This window comes from Opisthocomus hoazin, chromosome 10 (genome assembly GCF_030867145.1).
Source record: "Opisthocomus hoazin isolate bOpiHoa1 chromosome 10, bOpiHoa1.hap1, whole genome shotgun sequence".
NCBI classification, from domain to species: Eukaryota; Metazoa; Chordata; class Aves; order Opisthocomiformes; family Opisthocomidae; genus Opisthocomus; species Opisthocomus hoazin.
Window position 1 is genome coordinate 20538557 of NC_134423.1, and position 15933 is coordinate 20554489.

Sequence of the window (15933 nt, forward strand, 5' to 3'; positions counted from 1 at the left end):
GCTAGGCTGGAATGATAATGACCCACCCGAAGCCATGCTTGTACACAGACAAGTATTTTCAGAATTTTCACCTGCAGAGACTATTACCTGTGGGAGTTGCATGCACAGCCGGATGTATCAAGAAGATCTACAGACTGAAAACATAAAATGTCATTGTTCTTTACTTGGCAGACTCCAGTTCATTTTGCAGGCTTCAGTAGAATATATTTTTATAACAAATGCCACAAGAATGTGCACCCCTGTTTCAACCACCCTTTTCGACTTAGTTCGGAAAGGCATAAAGGAAATACATATTACACACTTTGGCTCTATATATGAGATAGATGATGTTAATAAATATCCCTGCCTCTCCCTTTTGCTTGTACATTCGTGCTCCCCAGAGCTGGTGCATCTTTCCGCATAGATGCTCGAACTGTAGAGGAAAGCCAGTAACTGTTTTAGAACTATCCTGTCCACACTCTAGAAATACAGGAAAACCAGAAAAAACGTTTTCAGAACCTAGCAGATCAGAGTAAAACCTCTAAAGAAGCCTGTCTACTCCATTTAAAATACTGCTCTGACACAGTCTCTTTGAAATCATTGAAAGAGAAGCAGTAATAAAGCCTCAGGCTTCAAAAGATGCAATGAGAGAAGATATTGTTAGTACGTAGGCAGGACTGTACCTTTTAAAGCCAGCCTAGCAAACAGCAAGCATCAAAGTTTATTTTCAATTAACAACAACCCTCTTTAGCACACAGAAGTTGCCACATATGCTTATGTTTTCTGCTTTCCAGTCTTGGCTTCACCTTAGCTCTCTTTGTCCACTGTTGCCATGCATTTCAGGGAGACATCTACTTTACAACAGACAGCTGAGCTTGTAAATGATGAAAAATGACGCTATTTACTTCTAAAATTAGGTATTTCCCAATTGCTTTTTAAGGCCCCAGTGAATTTTAGGTTAACTAAAGAGATCCAGACAACAAATAATCAAGTAACCCTTTTCAGGAGGTTATAATCTAGTGGCAAAGCATTACACAAGCTTTGGTTCCTGTGCATATTGGTATATTAAGTGACCATAGCATCTGCACTGTAATTTTTTTTCAGATTTCAAGTATAGAAATTATGTCAGGAACAGTTCATTTTCCTGAAGCTTTCTCTCCACTTGGCTTCCTAAAGTTAGTCGTTGCCTCACTTGTCAGAAATCCTTCCACATTTTTTCTTATTACAGAGAGCACCATTAACACAATACAGTCAATGCATGTGGGTGAATTCAATCAGAAGCTGCTAGAAGCCAGCACTCAATTTAAAAAGAAGCAAGGAAAAGGTACAATTGACATTTGGTGGCTGTTCGATGATGGAGGTAAGGAATTCAAGTAAGAACTGCAGGGAGAGAGATTTCTGTGTTACCAAATATAAAAACAGACTTGGGAATTTGCACAAAACTGTTTTCTTTTAAGATTACGTAGTCAGTTTTCTGTCTGGTTTAAGTGCTTTGAGATTAACTTAGGTCCAACACTGCCGAAGTGAAGGATGAAATTTTTACCACACAATGCAGTAATTCGATCTTCCTGCAATTTTATATGTTCTTCCAGGTCTAACAATCCTAATTCCTTACATTCTAACTATCAGGAAGAAATGGAAAAATTGCAAATTAAGGATCTTCACTGGAGGAAAAGTCAATAGGATTGAAGAAGAAAAACTAGTGTAAATATAACTATTTCTCTCACTATTTAAAGGGTTTGAATGGATGCTGAATATAATGCATATACAGTAGGAAGCTGGGAATTTCTCAGCACAACTGGTTTGTTGTACTGTGGGCAGCATGAAAAAAAAGATGTACTTGATAGAAAGGTGTTCAGCTTATGGCATAGCCCTCAAGGCTCAGTGTAAATGGTGATTACCAAAGGAAACTCACACCCAGCAATTTTTCCCTTTAATAGCTCATATTCCCTTCTCTAAGAAGAGCGGTCCGCACTCTGTAATGAGAATATAATTAGTTTTATGGGATTTACATGAGATTGTCCAGTTAACAGTAAGTGAAATTACACATGAAGCTTCTCATATGCAAATACCATAGACAGATAGCTCACATAAATATGATTAACTGTGGTAAAATATAAAGTTAAAGAGTAAGTTAATCAACTTTAAGACAAAGTAGATTTGACTTCGCTTTTTAAAAAAAAGTCTAGATTTCATAATCATTATTTGCCTTCAAGCAAATGAAAGGTACTAATATAAACTTATTTTCGCCATCACTTTATATAGGACCTTTCCTTCCGAAGCACTTTACACACTAGAGGCACAACCATTTCACCACTGGGGGAAGCAGGCCAATTTGGGATCCAAGTCAGTAACTGTTTAACAAAAAAGCAGCACCACCATGTAGCCAGTTAAAAACAACATATCCAATCAAAACTCCAGTGGAAAACAAGCGAGAAGGATGCAAGGGCAGGAGTTCGAATTTAGCCAGTGTCACTACGATCACAACACAGTGCCTCTGAAAGACAGCTGCTACAGGGATGCTCCCTTAAACTTTTGCTTTCACATAAAGCAAATTTTACTCCTCAATAGTTCTGTCAGTTGTGAGGATTACCCTAAAGTTAACATACTTCTGTGGAAGAGATTCACAAGTGTTTGTACAAACTATTCTTATCACAGGGTAAAAAAAGCCTTACAGCTGCTCAAGTACCTGCAGGGAAGTGTTCTCTGCTCCCTGTCCGGAATCTGCCCATGCTTGGCTGCTCGGGGCTGTAACCGGCTCCTGGATCTCAGCACTCAAGTCACCAAATTTTGTTGAGAGGAAGTAGGAGGCTTTGACATCAAACAGGATTTGTCAAAACATGACAGATCTTCACAGAGACAGTTCCAGCACCTGTATACACTGTTTGTCCTACAAAAGCCTGAGCGAACAGCATGGTCAGTACAGTTCACAACGACCTAGTTTGTCTCCAAGAAAACCATACCTGTGCCTTTTTCTACCCAAACGCTAGCTTTCCTCAACAGCATATTCTACCCACACACACAGAAGCCTTCAAAGAGACAAATTCGGAGGCTGGGTGGCTACTCCACTCCCTAGGTAGACCTAATACAACAACATCCAAGTACAATGCCATCCATTGTATTTCCAATTCAGAATATAAATTTATCTAGACTTTTGCTAACATGTAATTCCCCAAATATTAAAACCTTTCTACAGAAGTTGAGATTTTGCTCTTTTTGCTGTTCAAAACAAGGATTGCCTCAAGGGACATCAAGATTTATATAAGCAGTATGTTCTTCTACAAAAAAAGAAACAAGTAAATTCTCAGGTCATAAGCAAATATGCATTTCTATCATGGTTTGCTCCTAGGAACTTTCTAACCTTTTCAAATTCCAAAGATTACCTTAAGAAAAAAGGGGCGGGAAGGGGGGGGGCGAAGAAGTTCCCAACCATGTTTCAACCAAAGGCAAAACTGACTTAACTAAACCTCTCTAACCTCAGCACAAACACAGACAAAGCTATAAACTATTCCTCCTGCCAGTTGGGGCAGAAAAGCAAAGTATTCTCCTTTATGGAAATATGTAAAAAAACCCACGATCAATAGAAATTCATAAATGAAAATTATTCATTAGGTATTGCACATCAACCTTCCGGACCAAATTTTCATCAACACATACACTGCCAGTATTGTACATACTCCATGCACAGAAATCTGATAATAATAGAATAACAGAAGGCTCTTCTAAGTATTGGAGAATTCTGTCCTACTGTATTTTGAAAATTTTTCCTTTATAATTCAAGCCTTTGCAAATACTTAAATTACCATTTTTTCCCCAAAACATAAACACTCTTCCCTCTGTCTGCTATTCATTTCCATATTTTGTTATTTTCATCAATCATCAGTTAAATGAATTATACTACAGCAATCACATCAATCCAGTTCTGTAATTGGAAACCAAAACACTAAAGCATTTAAAGTAATTTGTCATATAGTTAAAGATAACGAGACAACTGCGTTTGATATCTTAACTCATTTATGAGTGCTCTCTGATGCAAGGCACTCGAATATAGTGATAAAATGTTCTTTCTTTTGTTTTCAGGATGGCTTCACTTCTAAGCAAATTCAGAATAAAATTTGCTGATATTAATATCATTTGCGATATCAACATAAAGCCCAACAAAGAGAGGTAAGAAACATTACCAAAATCCATTATTTAGCAGCCGGCCTTTAGCAGGAGCTTGTTCCTTCTATGCTGAGCATTTAAAAAAAACAAACAAAACACACCACAAAAAGTAACACTTTCACTTTATTGCAATCATTTTCTAAGTACCTAAAGCAGGAAAAAGAAAAGAACCTTTTAACAATCACAACTCAAAGGGTCAAAACTATGGGCAGCCTTTTTCTTTATGTTGCAATGATAAGACTTGATTGTAATAAAGGCTAATAAGACACCATACTTATGAGCCACTAAACAGGCATTTTACGATGGCTTTTCATATCTACTTAGGTTGCAACAGACTTCATCATATTATTCACTCAGTCACAGTTCTCTTGTAAACTTTCCATCTCTGCCAACTCAGCTGCCTGGGTTTTACCACGAATTCATAAACTTAACATTTTTCTGGCCAAACATAAACATACTTCTCCTTTCCCACAAGAAAAATATTATAACACTCCTTTATCACTCAAATATAATGAAGGTTCAGTGTTTTTAAAAATTAACTTATCTGCAGGATTAATGCTCTTAGGCAGAGATCAGGAAGGTGGTAAAACTGTGCTCAGGAAGCTCCACCTTCAACTGTATTAGCCAAAAACACCAAAAATCTTCAAGTTCTTGCTTTCTAAAATATATCCCTATAAAAATCACCTATTTCTTCTGCTTTATGTAGACAAAAGTATATAGCAGGTTGCTCAGGGAATAACTGAATCCTAACTCAATTCACAATATTGCTCTTAGTCTTAAAGATCCTCTGAAAATGTTCTCACCTTGCTATGCTCTCTTCCATCCCATCCCTTGCTCCCCTCTTGATAGCTCCATAGCTATTTCACAGTCAAAGGGCTCCTCTTCTCCACCCAAAGCCTTTCCTCTGAGTTAAAGTGCATTCTCAGGTTAGTCTCTTAATCCTTCTGTGTCCCATTTCTACACACACACACAACTTTGCAAAAACAATGTTAGATTCACCGGTATTTCTACAGTGCATTAGAGATTTTGACTTAGGAAATGCAATTAAAGAATATGAAGATTTTATTACTAGATACCTAAAGTCACGTATTAGTGCCATCTTGATCTCTCAGTTAATATTTTTTAATTATATATAAAAAACTGTGCAGAATACTTCTCTTTTTCCAGTACTATGCAGTGATTTTACAGAAACAAAAGCTATAAAAAAGAATTAATATCTGGCGTTAACATAAAAACCAAACACATTTGCTGCATCAGCACTATCTGAACAGAACAAGTGAATATTGTGCCAGACACTTGCTAGACCACTGTATGTCTCTCCCAGCTGGCATCCCATTCACTTCACTGATAATAAGAGGATTATCGCTATTTTACATACTGAAACAGACACTAAGGATGCTGACAAACTCCCTGGCGACTTAGCAACAATAGCATCACTTGCTGCATGTCACAGCCTTTAACCCATCTCTTGACTTCCTGGCCATATAGAAAAGTCCAACCTGTGCCCAGCCTCCTGTTTCACTTCACAGCAAGGCCTGTCACCATGAAGCGCTCATAGAAACACACATTAATACAAAAGAAACTCCCTGGGGTCTCTGTGTGATGATAAAATCTTTCCACAAAGTGGCAAGCAGGCAAGTACAGAAGGATGATAAGCTTCTTCAGATGATGTCAGCCAAAAGCTTGAAGAGACAAACTAAAATTTAGAGAGAAAATATGTGGAAAAGTTGGGAAATAAACACAAATCTGAGCCCCCATACAGCAAAAAACCTCCAGCATTTCCTTCAGCCCCTTGCCACAGGAGATTTACATCACCTGTTTCTCCATCTCATTAAAACTGTAACACTGTATCAGTCAGGCAATTGCTCCAGCTAATGATAAAATAATAATAAAAGCTCAGTATTTATGAGGAGACCCATATTTGTTGCTAACATTAGTAACCAATATACTGCATTTTGGAGTCACGGTTGAAATATTTTCCCTATTTTTGCTACAACCAGGAAAATGCAGAAAATTCTCTGCAACTATAACAGGCCAAATGCAGTGTTTAATTATCCTCAAATAACCTTTTAATTATCCTCAAATAACCACAACATACTGAATTGGCACAGCTATAACTTGGGGCACAACATAGCAAAGAATAAAGATTTTGCATTTTGCACTACAGCTATAGTCAGTGGGCCTGCCATATACAGTGTCTGCGTAATAACTTAGTGAGTTCACACCCTGCAGCAAAGCCTCCTTTGTAATTCCTGTTTCAGCTGGAAATTCTTTGAAGAGATGATTGAACCATATCGCCTCCATGAAAGCTGCAAAGATATAACAACCGCCGAGAAATTAAAGCGAGAGATGCCATGGAAAATTACAGATGCAGAGTTGGAAGCGTTGAAGGAGAAGGTAAAGACTTGCCTACCTTTCTACATCTGTACCTTTTCTTACACTCCAGATGTCTGAAGTGATTACTAAGAAAACGGGAAGTACCAGATATGGAATTAGAAACATGACATGTACAAACCCGTATTTGATATTTACAAATTGGATTTATATTGTAAACATTGCAGAGGTGTGTTACGATTGCATTATTCAGCACTCTGCAAGACCTTGGCATGTTTACACAGCACTTTCCAGGCTGATGAGAAGCTCTGCCCACATCAGAGCCAGACAGACAAAAATCACCTCTGAACCAGAAGCCACACAGTACTGCGCTAAGCCTGAGCTAATCAGATCTGCTGAGAGGTTTATGAAATAGCTCCACTGTTTTAGAGCTTCAACCCCACAACGAGTGCAGTTCCAAACATTCACCACTTTGGGAAATTTAGAACTGAATCCAGACCCTATAACTGGCTCTAGGAATCTTTCCAAAGGCAAGGTTTAAGACGGATTCCTATCTCAATGGCAGAGTGAAGACTAAACCTGCCTACAACGCAGGAGCTCTACCGCAGTTCAGAAGCACTCTGAGGCTGATGTTGGCTGATCCACGCAGTGAATTAGAGCCCACGCTGCTCTTCAATTTTGTTGGAACATACCTTTTTAGCAATGAACCGCCAGGCTTCACCAGGACAGTGCGGAAAGGATACTGTGAACTCTTCCACTTTTAAGAGACATGTTCTCCTGTAACTCACAGAGAATTAATCTAGCAAATTTATTTATGGTTCCTATTGGATTAACCTGAGTGCACTGAGAGTTTAGTTATCTCCACTTTATGGTGCTGGTAACTTCCTCACTGGAGCAAGGATTGTGAATCTGAGCTCAGAGCTGCTAGAGGTCACAGCTTGACGCATTAACATAAGCTGAAATCAATTGTGATTTACGATAACACACTATACTACTGACTGCAGCAGCTGGGAAGCAGACTGACTGCTCACTGTATTACCCCTTGCATAGATGTGATAACCAGCATAAAGTTATGATAGTCAGCCATGGGCAGAAAACTTTTGAAGTACTCTCAGCATAAATCATCAAAACTTGGGGGTCAGAGCCCTTAGAACATCTCAGTATAAAAAACAACTGGAATATAACCCCAGATACACACACTTGTGTGCAGAACCAGTGAGAATACAACAGGAAAAAAAACAGAACAACCCAAACATGATGAAGCTCGGTCTTGTCTAGGTCACTAACTAAGGAATCAGAAAAAAACCCATAGGTTGAAAGCAGTCAGCAATATGAAAATGCCAAATCTCTCTATAAAATCAGCACAGCAACAAAAAGTTTAGCTTACACACCTGGAAAGACATGCCCCTTATCTTCAGTAGTAAGGCAGTTCTGGGAATTTTATGGAGGACATTAGAATGCATTAAAATTCAGGAGAGAAAAAGCTGGCAGCACAGATAAAGGGTGATGTTATAGGATGACTCTCATGAGATAACAACTGGCTAAATTATGAGGATTCTTACCTATATAACGTGCAAAAGAACAGCAAAATTTCTGTAGAGAAGGAAAATTTAAGATCTGAATGGAAAAAAACCAGCTTTCTACCTTCTCCAGGGAAAGAGAGAATAATTTATAAGACCAGTTAAGACATATGTATGTCCCATGCCGCAATCTCCCTGGACACAAACTTGCCCTGGTCTCTTGCTCTCTATTGCGTGCATTAAGTTACAAAAACTTTGAGGGCCTGAGCATAAAGTAATCTTGGTTGAACATCAAAGTAACAGTCATTCATGCAATTTGTAAAAGTCCATATAAATACACAAAGCAGCTAAGTCTTACTCCAGACTCCTGGTCTTTTGTTTAACAGGTGAATTTCTGGCAAGGTGCTCATTTACACACTGATGTTCAGCCCTGCCAGCATGGCAGTTGGACACTTACAAAACAGATGAATTAATATATTAACTGCCATCAAACGATAGCACAAAAGAGTCTCTGCACAGTTCCTATACTTCATAGTCAAAGAATTACTTAAAAACTATGTCTGAGCCAGCTCTGGTACAGTGTCAGTACAAAAATAATCCCCATCCCCAGGAAATCGTACACAGTGGTGAACAACTCTGGCCCCCACATAACTATACTCATCAAGAAGCATGGCCTAGCACTGTATTTTGCAATCTCTACCTCTCTGGACCACAGGGCAGACCTGGCTTTCAATGCTGCCAAAGCAACAGGCTAAAATCTTGTGGGTAACGGGTAGTGTAGAAGTCCCTAAGGTGCAAGAACTGAGGACTGCTGACCTAACTGTTTTTTTTTTTTTTTTTTCTCTTTTCCCTTTTTTTTTTTTTTTTTAATCAGAGTTACCGCCAAGTCCGTCTGAATGAACTCTTACAAGAGCATTCGAGGGCAGCTAACCTCATTGTCCTGTGAGTTGCAAGATTTTGGTTCTAACTTAAGAGAATAATCTAATGCGTGAAGGGATTCTGGACTAGAGCAACAGGAACGCTTCTGTTAATTCATTAAGGGCAAAACCAATCTTTTAAGTACCTTTTGAAGGACTTGCATCCAAACTGATGGTTCTCTGGGACTACACTGAATATGAATCTTTCCTAGTAGTTCTTCATAGCTTAAAACAAAGCTCTACTCATGAAAATGTGTCAAAAAATGTAATCTTCACATCCAAATCCACATGGTGAGCATTACACCTGCTTACTCACATGTGGAAAATACACATTTTTCCTTTCTTTTCTCCAAACTATTAACATCTCAAAGTTAGAGAAAGGATTCTTTCGATTTGCACATAATAAATGTAGTTATTAGCCAGGATCTACCTGGAACCGTGTGAAACTGTGTAAGAAAGCTGCAACTGCAAAAATAAAAAGAGTCCACTAATAAAATTACAAAACAAAACAAGCAGCCATTTTCAGAATCAATTTTTCCTTAAAGCCACACTTTTTTTTTTTTAAACACAGCTTCAATAAACTGATATTTGTGATGTGCAGATAAACCTCTTTAGCTCTATTAATTCAGTCTCCAAAAAAAAAAAAGGGAAGATTGGGTAATGTTTACCATAAATTGACCCATGCTTTAAAACTCTCATCTCAGTGGGATCAGAAAACAAGCTGATGGACTGCAAAACTGTGCGTATATTGTATTTTTACACTTTAAAAAGGAAATCATATTGTGTGGGAGTTTTATGACCCCGAAAATGCTTCTTTACCAGCTTGAGTGACAATCACAAGCAGTCCGTGTCGAGTACAACTAGCCATGTTAATGGCACTACCAAGTGAGCAAGTTTGCAAGTTTAAGGCCTAATGGTACCTTCGTGCTTTATCAGATTAAAACAATCTTGTAGTCTCATTATGAACATTCAGAGTTGTATATGAACAGCTGATGTTTTCTACTCAATATTTGGTGAAATGCATGCTGTTAGGGCTACCCCTGTCTTCATATTGTTAATTTTATTTTTCTCTCTGTCAAAACAGGAGCCTCCCAGTGGCAAGAAAAGGAGTAGTGTCCGATTACCTGTATATGGCTTGGCTAGAAATTCTCTCCAAGAACCTTCCTCCAGTCTTAATGGTCAGGGGCAACCACAAAAACGTACTGACTTTCTATTCTTAGGAAAAGATCAGTGCCTAGAATATCCCTTGCTTGATTTCAACACCTACATTTTTAATGGCAGTGATTTATTAAAGACATACTTATCTAATACAGATTTAAAACTTAAATAATTGACAAAAAATTTTTCAAAAATCCAAAGCGATACAGTGAAGAATCGGACAAAAAAAAAATTTAAATGGTCCCTGCTGGCGTCACACTCCAGTACAGGCAAAAGAAAGAAAAAAAAAAAAAAAAAATATATATATATCACATGAGACAGCAAATATTGTGAACACACAAAGAAGCAATTCCACTAATTTTATAGGGTATTGAAAATGCTTTTGATATTTATCCTAGAAAGCCAAAATTAACCGCTACAATACAAAAAGCATTAAATCTATAAATAAATACTTCTTTAAAATTGCACTGTCATAGTTGCTAGTAGACACACAGGATGATTACAATCAAATGCACCAACCTGGGAGAAAGAAAAAAACCTGTATGGTATCAATCAGGTCAAAGTCATAAACTGATATAATGCAAGTAGAATACCTGTGATGCTGTCTAATATTGCCAGATTAAGACTTATGCCTACAGCAGATTATTTTACCTAAATTGTTCTGCTAATTTATATTAACTCAAATGCTTCTGATTAACTGACAAACAAAAAAAATTACATACATATGAAATATGGACTCTATATGAGGAGACTTGATAATGAATTTTTAAGCTCTGACATGGAATGGAATGCATGATTGCAATAATTAAATGTGCTAAGTAAATTTCACAAAGAAATTAGTGAAATACTAAATATTCTGACAACTTTTCCTATGAATGTTAAGGTTAATACAATCTGACATTATACTTTGTGATAACATGTACAGTGATTTAAGTGATTAGAAAACAACAAAAACTCCATTAGCTGAGTTGAATGCCTTATTTTTGATTTATATAAAATATTTCCCTTATTTTTAAACTTTCTAAATAATATTCATTATACACTAACTTAAAATAAAAGAAATCCATTAAGTTGTGTAATTTTTCTATTTGTTTATTCTGCATCATTCTAGCATTTTATAATTTCAGCTGTCAGTAAAAGCAGCTTCATTTTTTAATGGGGAAAGCCATATCCTATGTGTAAGCATTATTTAAATTAAAGACCATTAAGAAACGCAGCGAATTTCATTACTGTAGTTCTGCAACTCCTTTGCAGAGATCAATTGAGATCTAAGCCCCAGGAAAGCCAGGGGATCCCAAATTTCACTAAAAGTTAATTTTAAAGCAGGCCTCATCTTCCACCTTTACTTGAATTATTAGAATTTAACTTGCAGAGGAGCTAGCGCTCCATCTCAAAAAATGACAAATACTTGATATTCATATCTTTCCAAGCTCAACAGCAGCAACTCAGCAGAATATGGTAATGTAGCCCAATAATCCATGTTTTATTTTTTCCATCTGTTAAAGGCAGGATATGAAATACTGATATTTTGTCATAATGTTCTTCCTTCGTTCCTTCTTACACATTTACAACCAGGTTGAAGGATCATTTTGCAGTTTAACTGCATGACACAGATATACAAGTTTCCTAGATATACTAGGCTTCCTGCACAGCTCTGAGCAAACCAAACTGCACCTGCGAAACAGGGAGATTATTCTCATCCTTTGCAGTGATGTTAGCGGCGATACAGGAGCTTGTTACATGCTGTCAGGTCTTTCCAACTTTGTAGAATTGCAATGGTCACCACCCTTTCCACCTCACTTCAGACATCAAACAGGCATAATCTGCATGTGGTACCCAGACAGGCAATGCAAAGAAAAAGATCTTTTAGGGAGACTCCGCTTGGGCCTTCTGTAAGCATGTTTCTTATTACAATCTATGGAAGGACCTGGGGGAATTACACACCTGCATTAAACGCCCTTCAATAACGTACACGAGTGGGGATCGTTTCCCAAATATTCCCAAGTACTGTAATTCACAACCTACAGCAAACATTGACCCAAACTGTTCTGGGGGACCTAAGCAGATCCAAAAAGGGAAGGAGCACAATTTGAATCAGCAATGGCACTTTCAATACTATTCACCCTTCCCTCTCACAAACACATCACTGTGAGCATTACAACAATAAATCCCAAGAGGCACTTTTCTAAATAAACAGCCATCAAAAACTAAGTACTAACATACACATACAGTGTATGTAGACTTCAGTGGTTAATTAGAAGATGTATCCATACAACAATGTTATGGGATTTATAACAAGAAGCACAAACTCTAGATGCAACAGTGCTTAACTACCTGAAAGGGTAATTTCCAGAAATTCACAAGTAATTTCAATGCAGTAATTTCCTAGGAGCTGCTACTTCTTGTTCCTCACCACGATTTCTGAAGTGTGTGCACGACTAATTTGGCAAGCATACTAATCATGGACTCTCTTAAATTGCAACTTCAATTGCAAAATTTTGTTAGTCCACCTACCTCTTTTCCCACTCTGTAACAGACACTTCCTCTTTTATACATATTATGCATAAAAGAACTGCTGAATTTTAATCACCATGTTAGTAACTGAATTCTAATTACAAGTTTAACATCTCTAGAAAAAAGGCTCTAAAGCTGTCTAGCACATTTTGGGCTTGTATCAGTAGCAATTCTGCAGGTTTATGTAATCTTGAGCTGATTTTATCCGCCACGACAAAAGCAAGCATAGATAAGGTGACCGGGGACACTAAAGTATGAGAATACCATTGCTGTAAAGCAAGAACAAAGAATATTTTGCGTCTTCTTCAGAAGTCTAGCCATTCTGCACAGCTAAGCTTGTGCCTAAGGGCCTGTTAAAATGGCCTCTCCTCTCACCAGTGAATCTTACCTTTCCCTCCTAAAGTTAGTGAAGCTCCAACAGATATCACAGAAACGATTTCATCATAGTTCAGAGCATACATTTTTCTTAAATCTTTTTACAACCACTGGCAAGTTGACCATCTTCATCACGTACCCCTAAGGCATGGTGCTTAGGAACGGTAATAGGTGTCCATCACCACACAGCACTCCAGAACAGCATTTTCCAACATGCCTTTCACTAGATTTTCATTTCCTAACAGAGATTAGTTGTGGGGGAGGGGCGGAGGCGTGTTATTTGTTTGTTAATTTTATTTTTAAATAGTAACCCAATAGTGCAAATAGAAAAGCTACCTAACTGAGAAGGCATCACATTCTGAAGGTAAAGAGCTGCAACTGCTCAAGCCACATTGTGCAAAAAGCAGGCTGCTATCATACTTCACACCCAGAGGAGTTCTCCACTTAATTATCACAATCACAAAGTACAAAGCTCCAATCACTCGCATAGTAAATTTTGCCAGTCTTAAACCTCCGCAATTTTCATTATATCTTTGAAAAGTCCTACCAAAAGCCTTCCTGGCTAGGCAAAATATGACAAGCTGCCCTTCATTCTCAGAAAACCTGGACATTGCTCATCTTTTCTCTCTTTTTCTACAATTCCACATGGTATTTCAAAATCTTCTTTAGGGCAAAAGCAGTTTCAGCAACTGATTAGTAGTTTACAAGTAACAGGCATGGCAGCAGGTAACACAGATTAGCACTGAAATTGTAGATATGGGGCAAACAGCTACAGAGTTTTAGCTATTACTGACTCATTTAACTCCCCATACCTGTCGGTCACCTCCTGGCTGGCAGAAGTCCCTGACTTATCAGCAAAGCCGGGAGAACAGAATTTGAGTAACCCTCAGCCTTTTCATCTAGAAGTTCCATGGTCTCCCTCCAGCTGCTGCCTCAGGTCATTAGACTGTCAGTAGACTTCAGTGAAGTGACTGAGAACCACGCTAAGGTCCTGCACTCTCTCCCTCCCCTGCTACCTGATGGTAACATTTGTCAGAAGAGCAATAAACCCTTGAAGTGCTGCAGCTGTTTGCCAACAAGTGACTCAGCCCTCAGGTTACAGGTGAGGAAAACCAAGGGTTTGTAACAGTGTGTTTCAGCATACATCAGACCACGTTTAAACCTCTGTTGATTCTGGTACCTGCCTGGCACAGCCCCTTGGCAGGTGTGTAGCCCATCGAGGCTGCGTGGCCAGCACTGCTAAGGGAACACCTCCCACTGGCCTTGACTCTGCTAGGAAAAATTGGAAAACGTAGCCGTGCCAGTGACGCTACAAACAAATATAGCAAATTTTAGCTCACGTCCTCCACAGCTAATAAGAGCAATAACCCACAGTCATGTCACTGCTGGAATTGTATGAGTAAATTCAGTTTCAAACAAAATAAAGCACCAAGGTTGTTCTGGAACAGAGTAAAAAGCAATGGCAAAATTCCACAGCTGCCCACACTGTACAGCAAAATACATGATCAAAAATAGAGCATAATTATAAATAAACACCCTAACAGCAGCCTTTGAAACTACAAACCTTAATCACTGTGAGGGAGACAGCTGTTCTAAGTGAGACTGGGGTGGGGAATCTCTCATCTAAAGCCACAATTTTTTTCTCATACAAATGCTCATTCTAATACCAAAACTTCTGTGGTCAGAATTTTACAGATTATCATCCCTGCAAGAAGCTCTATGTTTCTTTCTGTATACAACAAAGCAGCCTCCACTCCTACTCTCCATCTAGGTAAAATGCAGATCATTTCAGTTTATCTCACTGTAGTTTTCAAAAGGCAGGAGGAAATGACTGAGAGCAGCACTAATCAGCAATCAAGAATGCGGGAATGTTGACCAACTGACTATCTACACAGCAAACAGCACATTCTCAGGACCAAGGCGAACTTGCCAAGACTTCAAGCACAGGCTTTTTCCTTGTAAAGATCTGGGGGAAAAAGTGTCGCTCGGTTGAGACCTTTCTCCTTGATAATACTCTTGGATGACTCCTCCTATTATTCCTGGACTTTCAGGCTACCTTAGACATAGGACAGAACCCAGCCTGCCCCGCCGAGCCAGGCCATTCAAAAAATTTATCCTTTTCTACACTATAATGCAGGAGGCAGTTGTAACCTCTATCAAGTTCTGCTTGTATCAATAACCACTTATATTTAATTTGATACAGAATCACAGAATGTTAGGGGTTGGAAGGGACCTCTGTGGGTCATCTAGTCCAATTCCCCTGCCGAAGCAGGGTCACCTACAGCAGGCTGCACCTTGTCCAGGTGGGTCTTGAATATCTCCAGAGAAGAAGACTCCACAATCTCCCTGGGCAGCCTGTTCCAGTGCTTCATCATGCTCAGAGTGAAGAAATTCTTCCTCATGTTCAGAAGCAACTTTCTGTGCTTCAGTTTGTGCCCATTGCCCCTTGTCCTGTCACTGGGCACCACTGAAAAGAGTCTGGCCCCATCTTTCTGACACCCACCCTTCAGATATTTATAAGCATTTGTAAGGTCCCCTCGCAGCCTTCTCTTCTTCAGGCTGAACAAGCCCAGCTCCCTCAGCCTTTCCTCATAGGAGAGATGTTCCAGTCCCCTCATCACCCTCATAGCCCCCCGCTGGACTCTCTCCAGTAGCTCCTCATCCTTCTTGAACTGGGGAGCCCAGAACTGGACACAGTACTCCAGATGGGGCCTCACTAAGGCAGAGTAGAGGGGGAGGAGAACCTCCCTCGACCTACTGGCCACACTCTTCTTAATGCACCCCGGGAGACCATTGGCCTTCTTGGCAACCAGGGCGCATACACATACAGCTTAACTCCTTAGAAACTTCAGTTTGTGGATGGTTTATATCAGATGTCATGAAATATTTTAAAAAACTTTTTCACAGAGGTCTGTAACACACACCCCCTCATTCAAACAGTGCACACTATTAAGGCTGAATATGCTGAACAG

At 38.9% G+C, this 15933-nt stretch overlaps 1 protein-coding gene across 2 annotated transcripts in view; it reads left to right on the forward strand.

The window, feature by feature from the left end:
* SLC12A1 (solute carrier family 12 member 1) overlaps positions 1 to 10134 on the forward strand; it is a 47525-nt gene extending 37391 nt beyond the window's left edge. For both annotated transcript variants that reach the window (XM_009940247.2, XM_009940248.2), the window contains exons 21-26: positions 1208 to 1339; positions 1572 to 1683; positions 4060 to 4146; positions 6405 to 6540; positions 8872 to 8939; positions 9999 to 10134. In XM_009940247.2, the coding sequence (XP_009938549.1) occupies positions 1208 to 1339; positions 1572 to 1683; positions 4060 to 4146; positions 6405 to 6540; positions 8872 to 8939; positions 9999 to 10134 (671 nt within the window). The remainder of the gene's footprint in view (positions 1 to 1207; positions 1340 to 1571; positions 1684 to 4059; positions 4147 to 6404; positions 6541 to 8871; positions 8940 to 9998) is intronic.
* The last annotated feature ends 5799 nt before the right edge of the window (positions 10135 to 15933 follow it).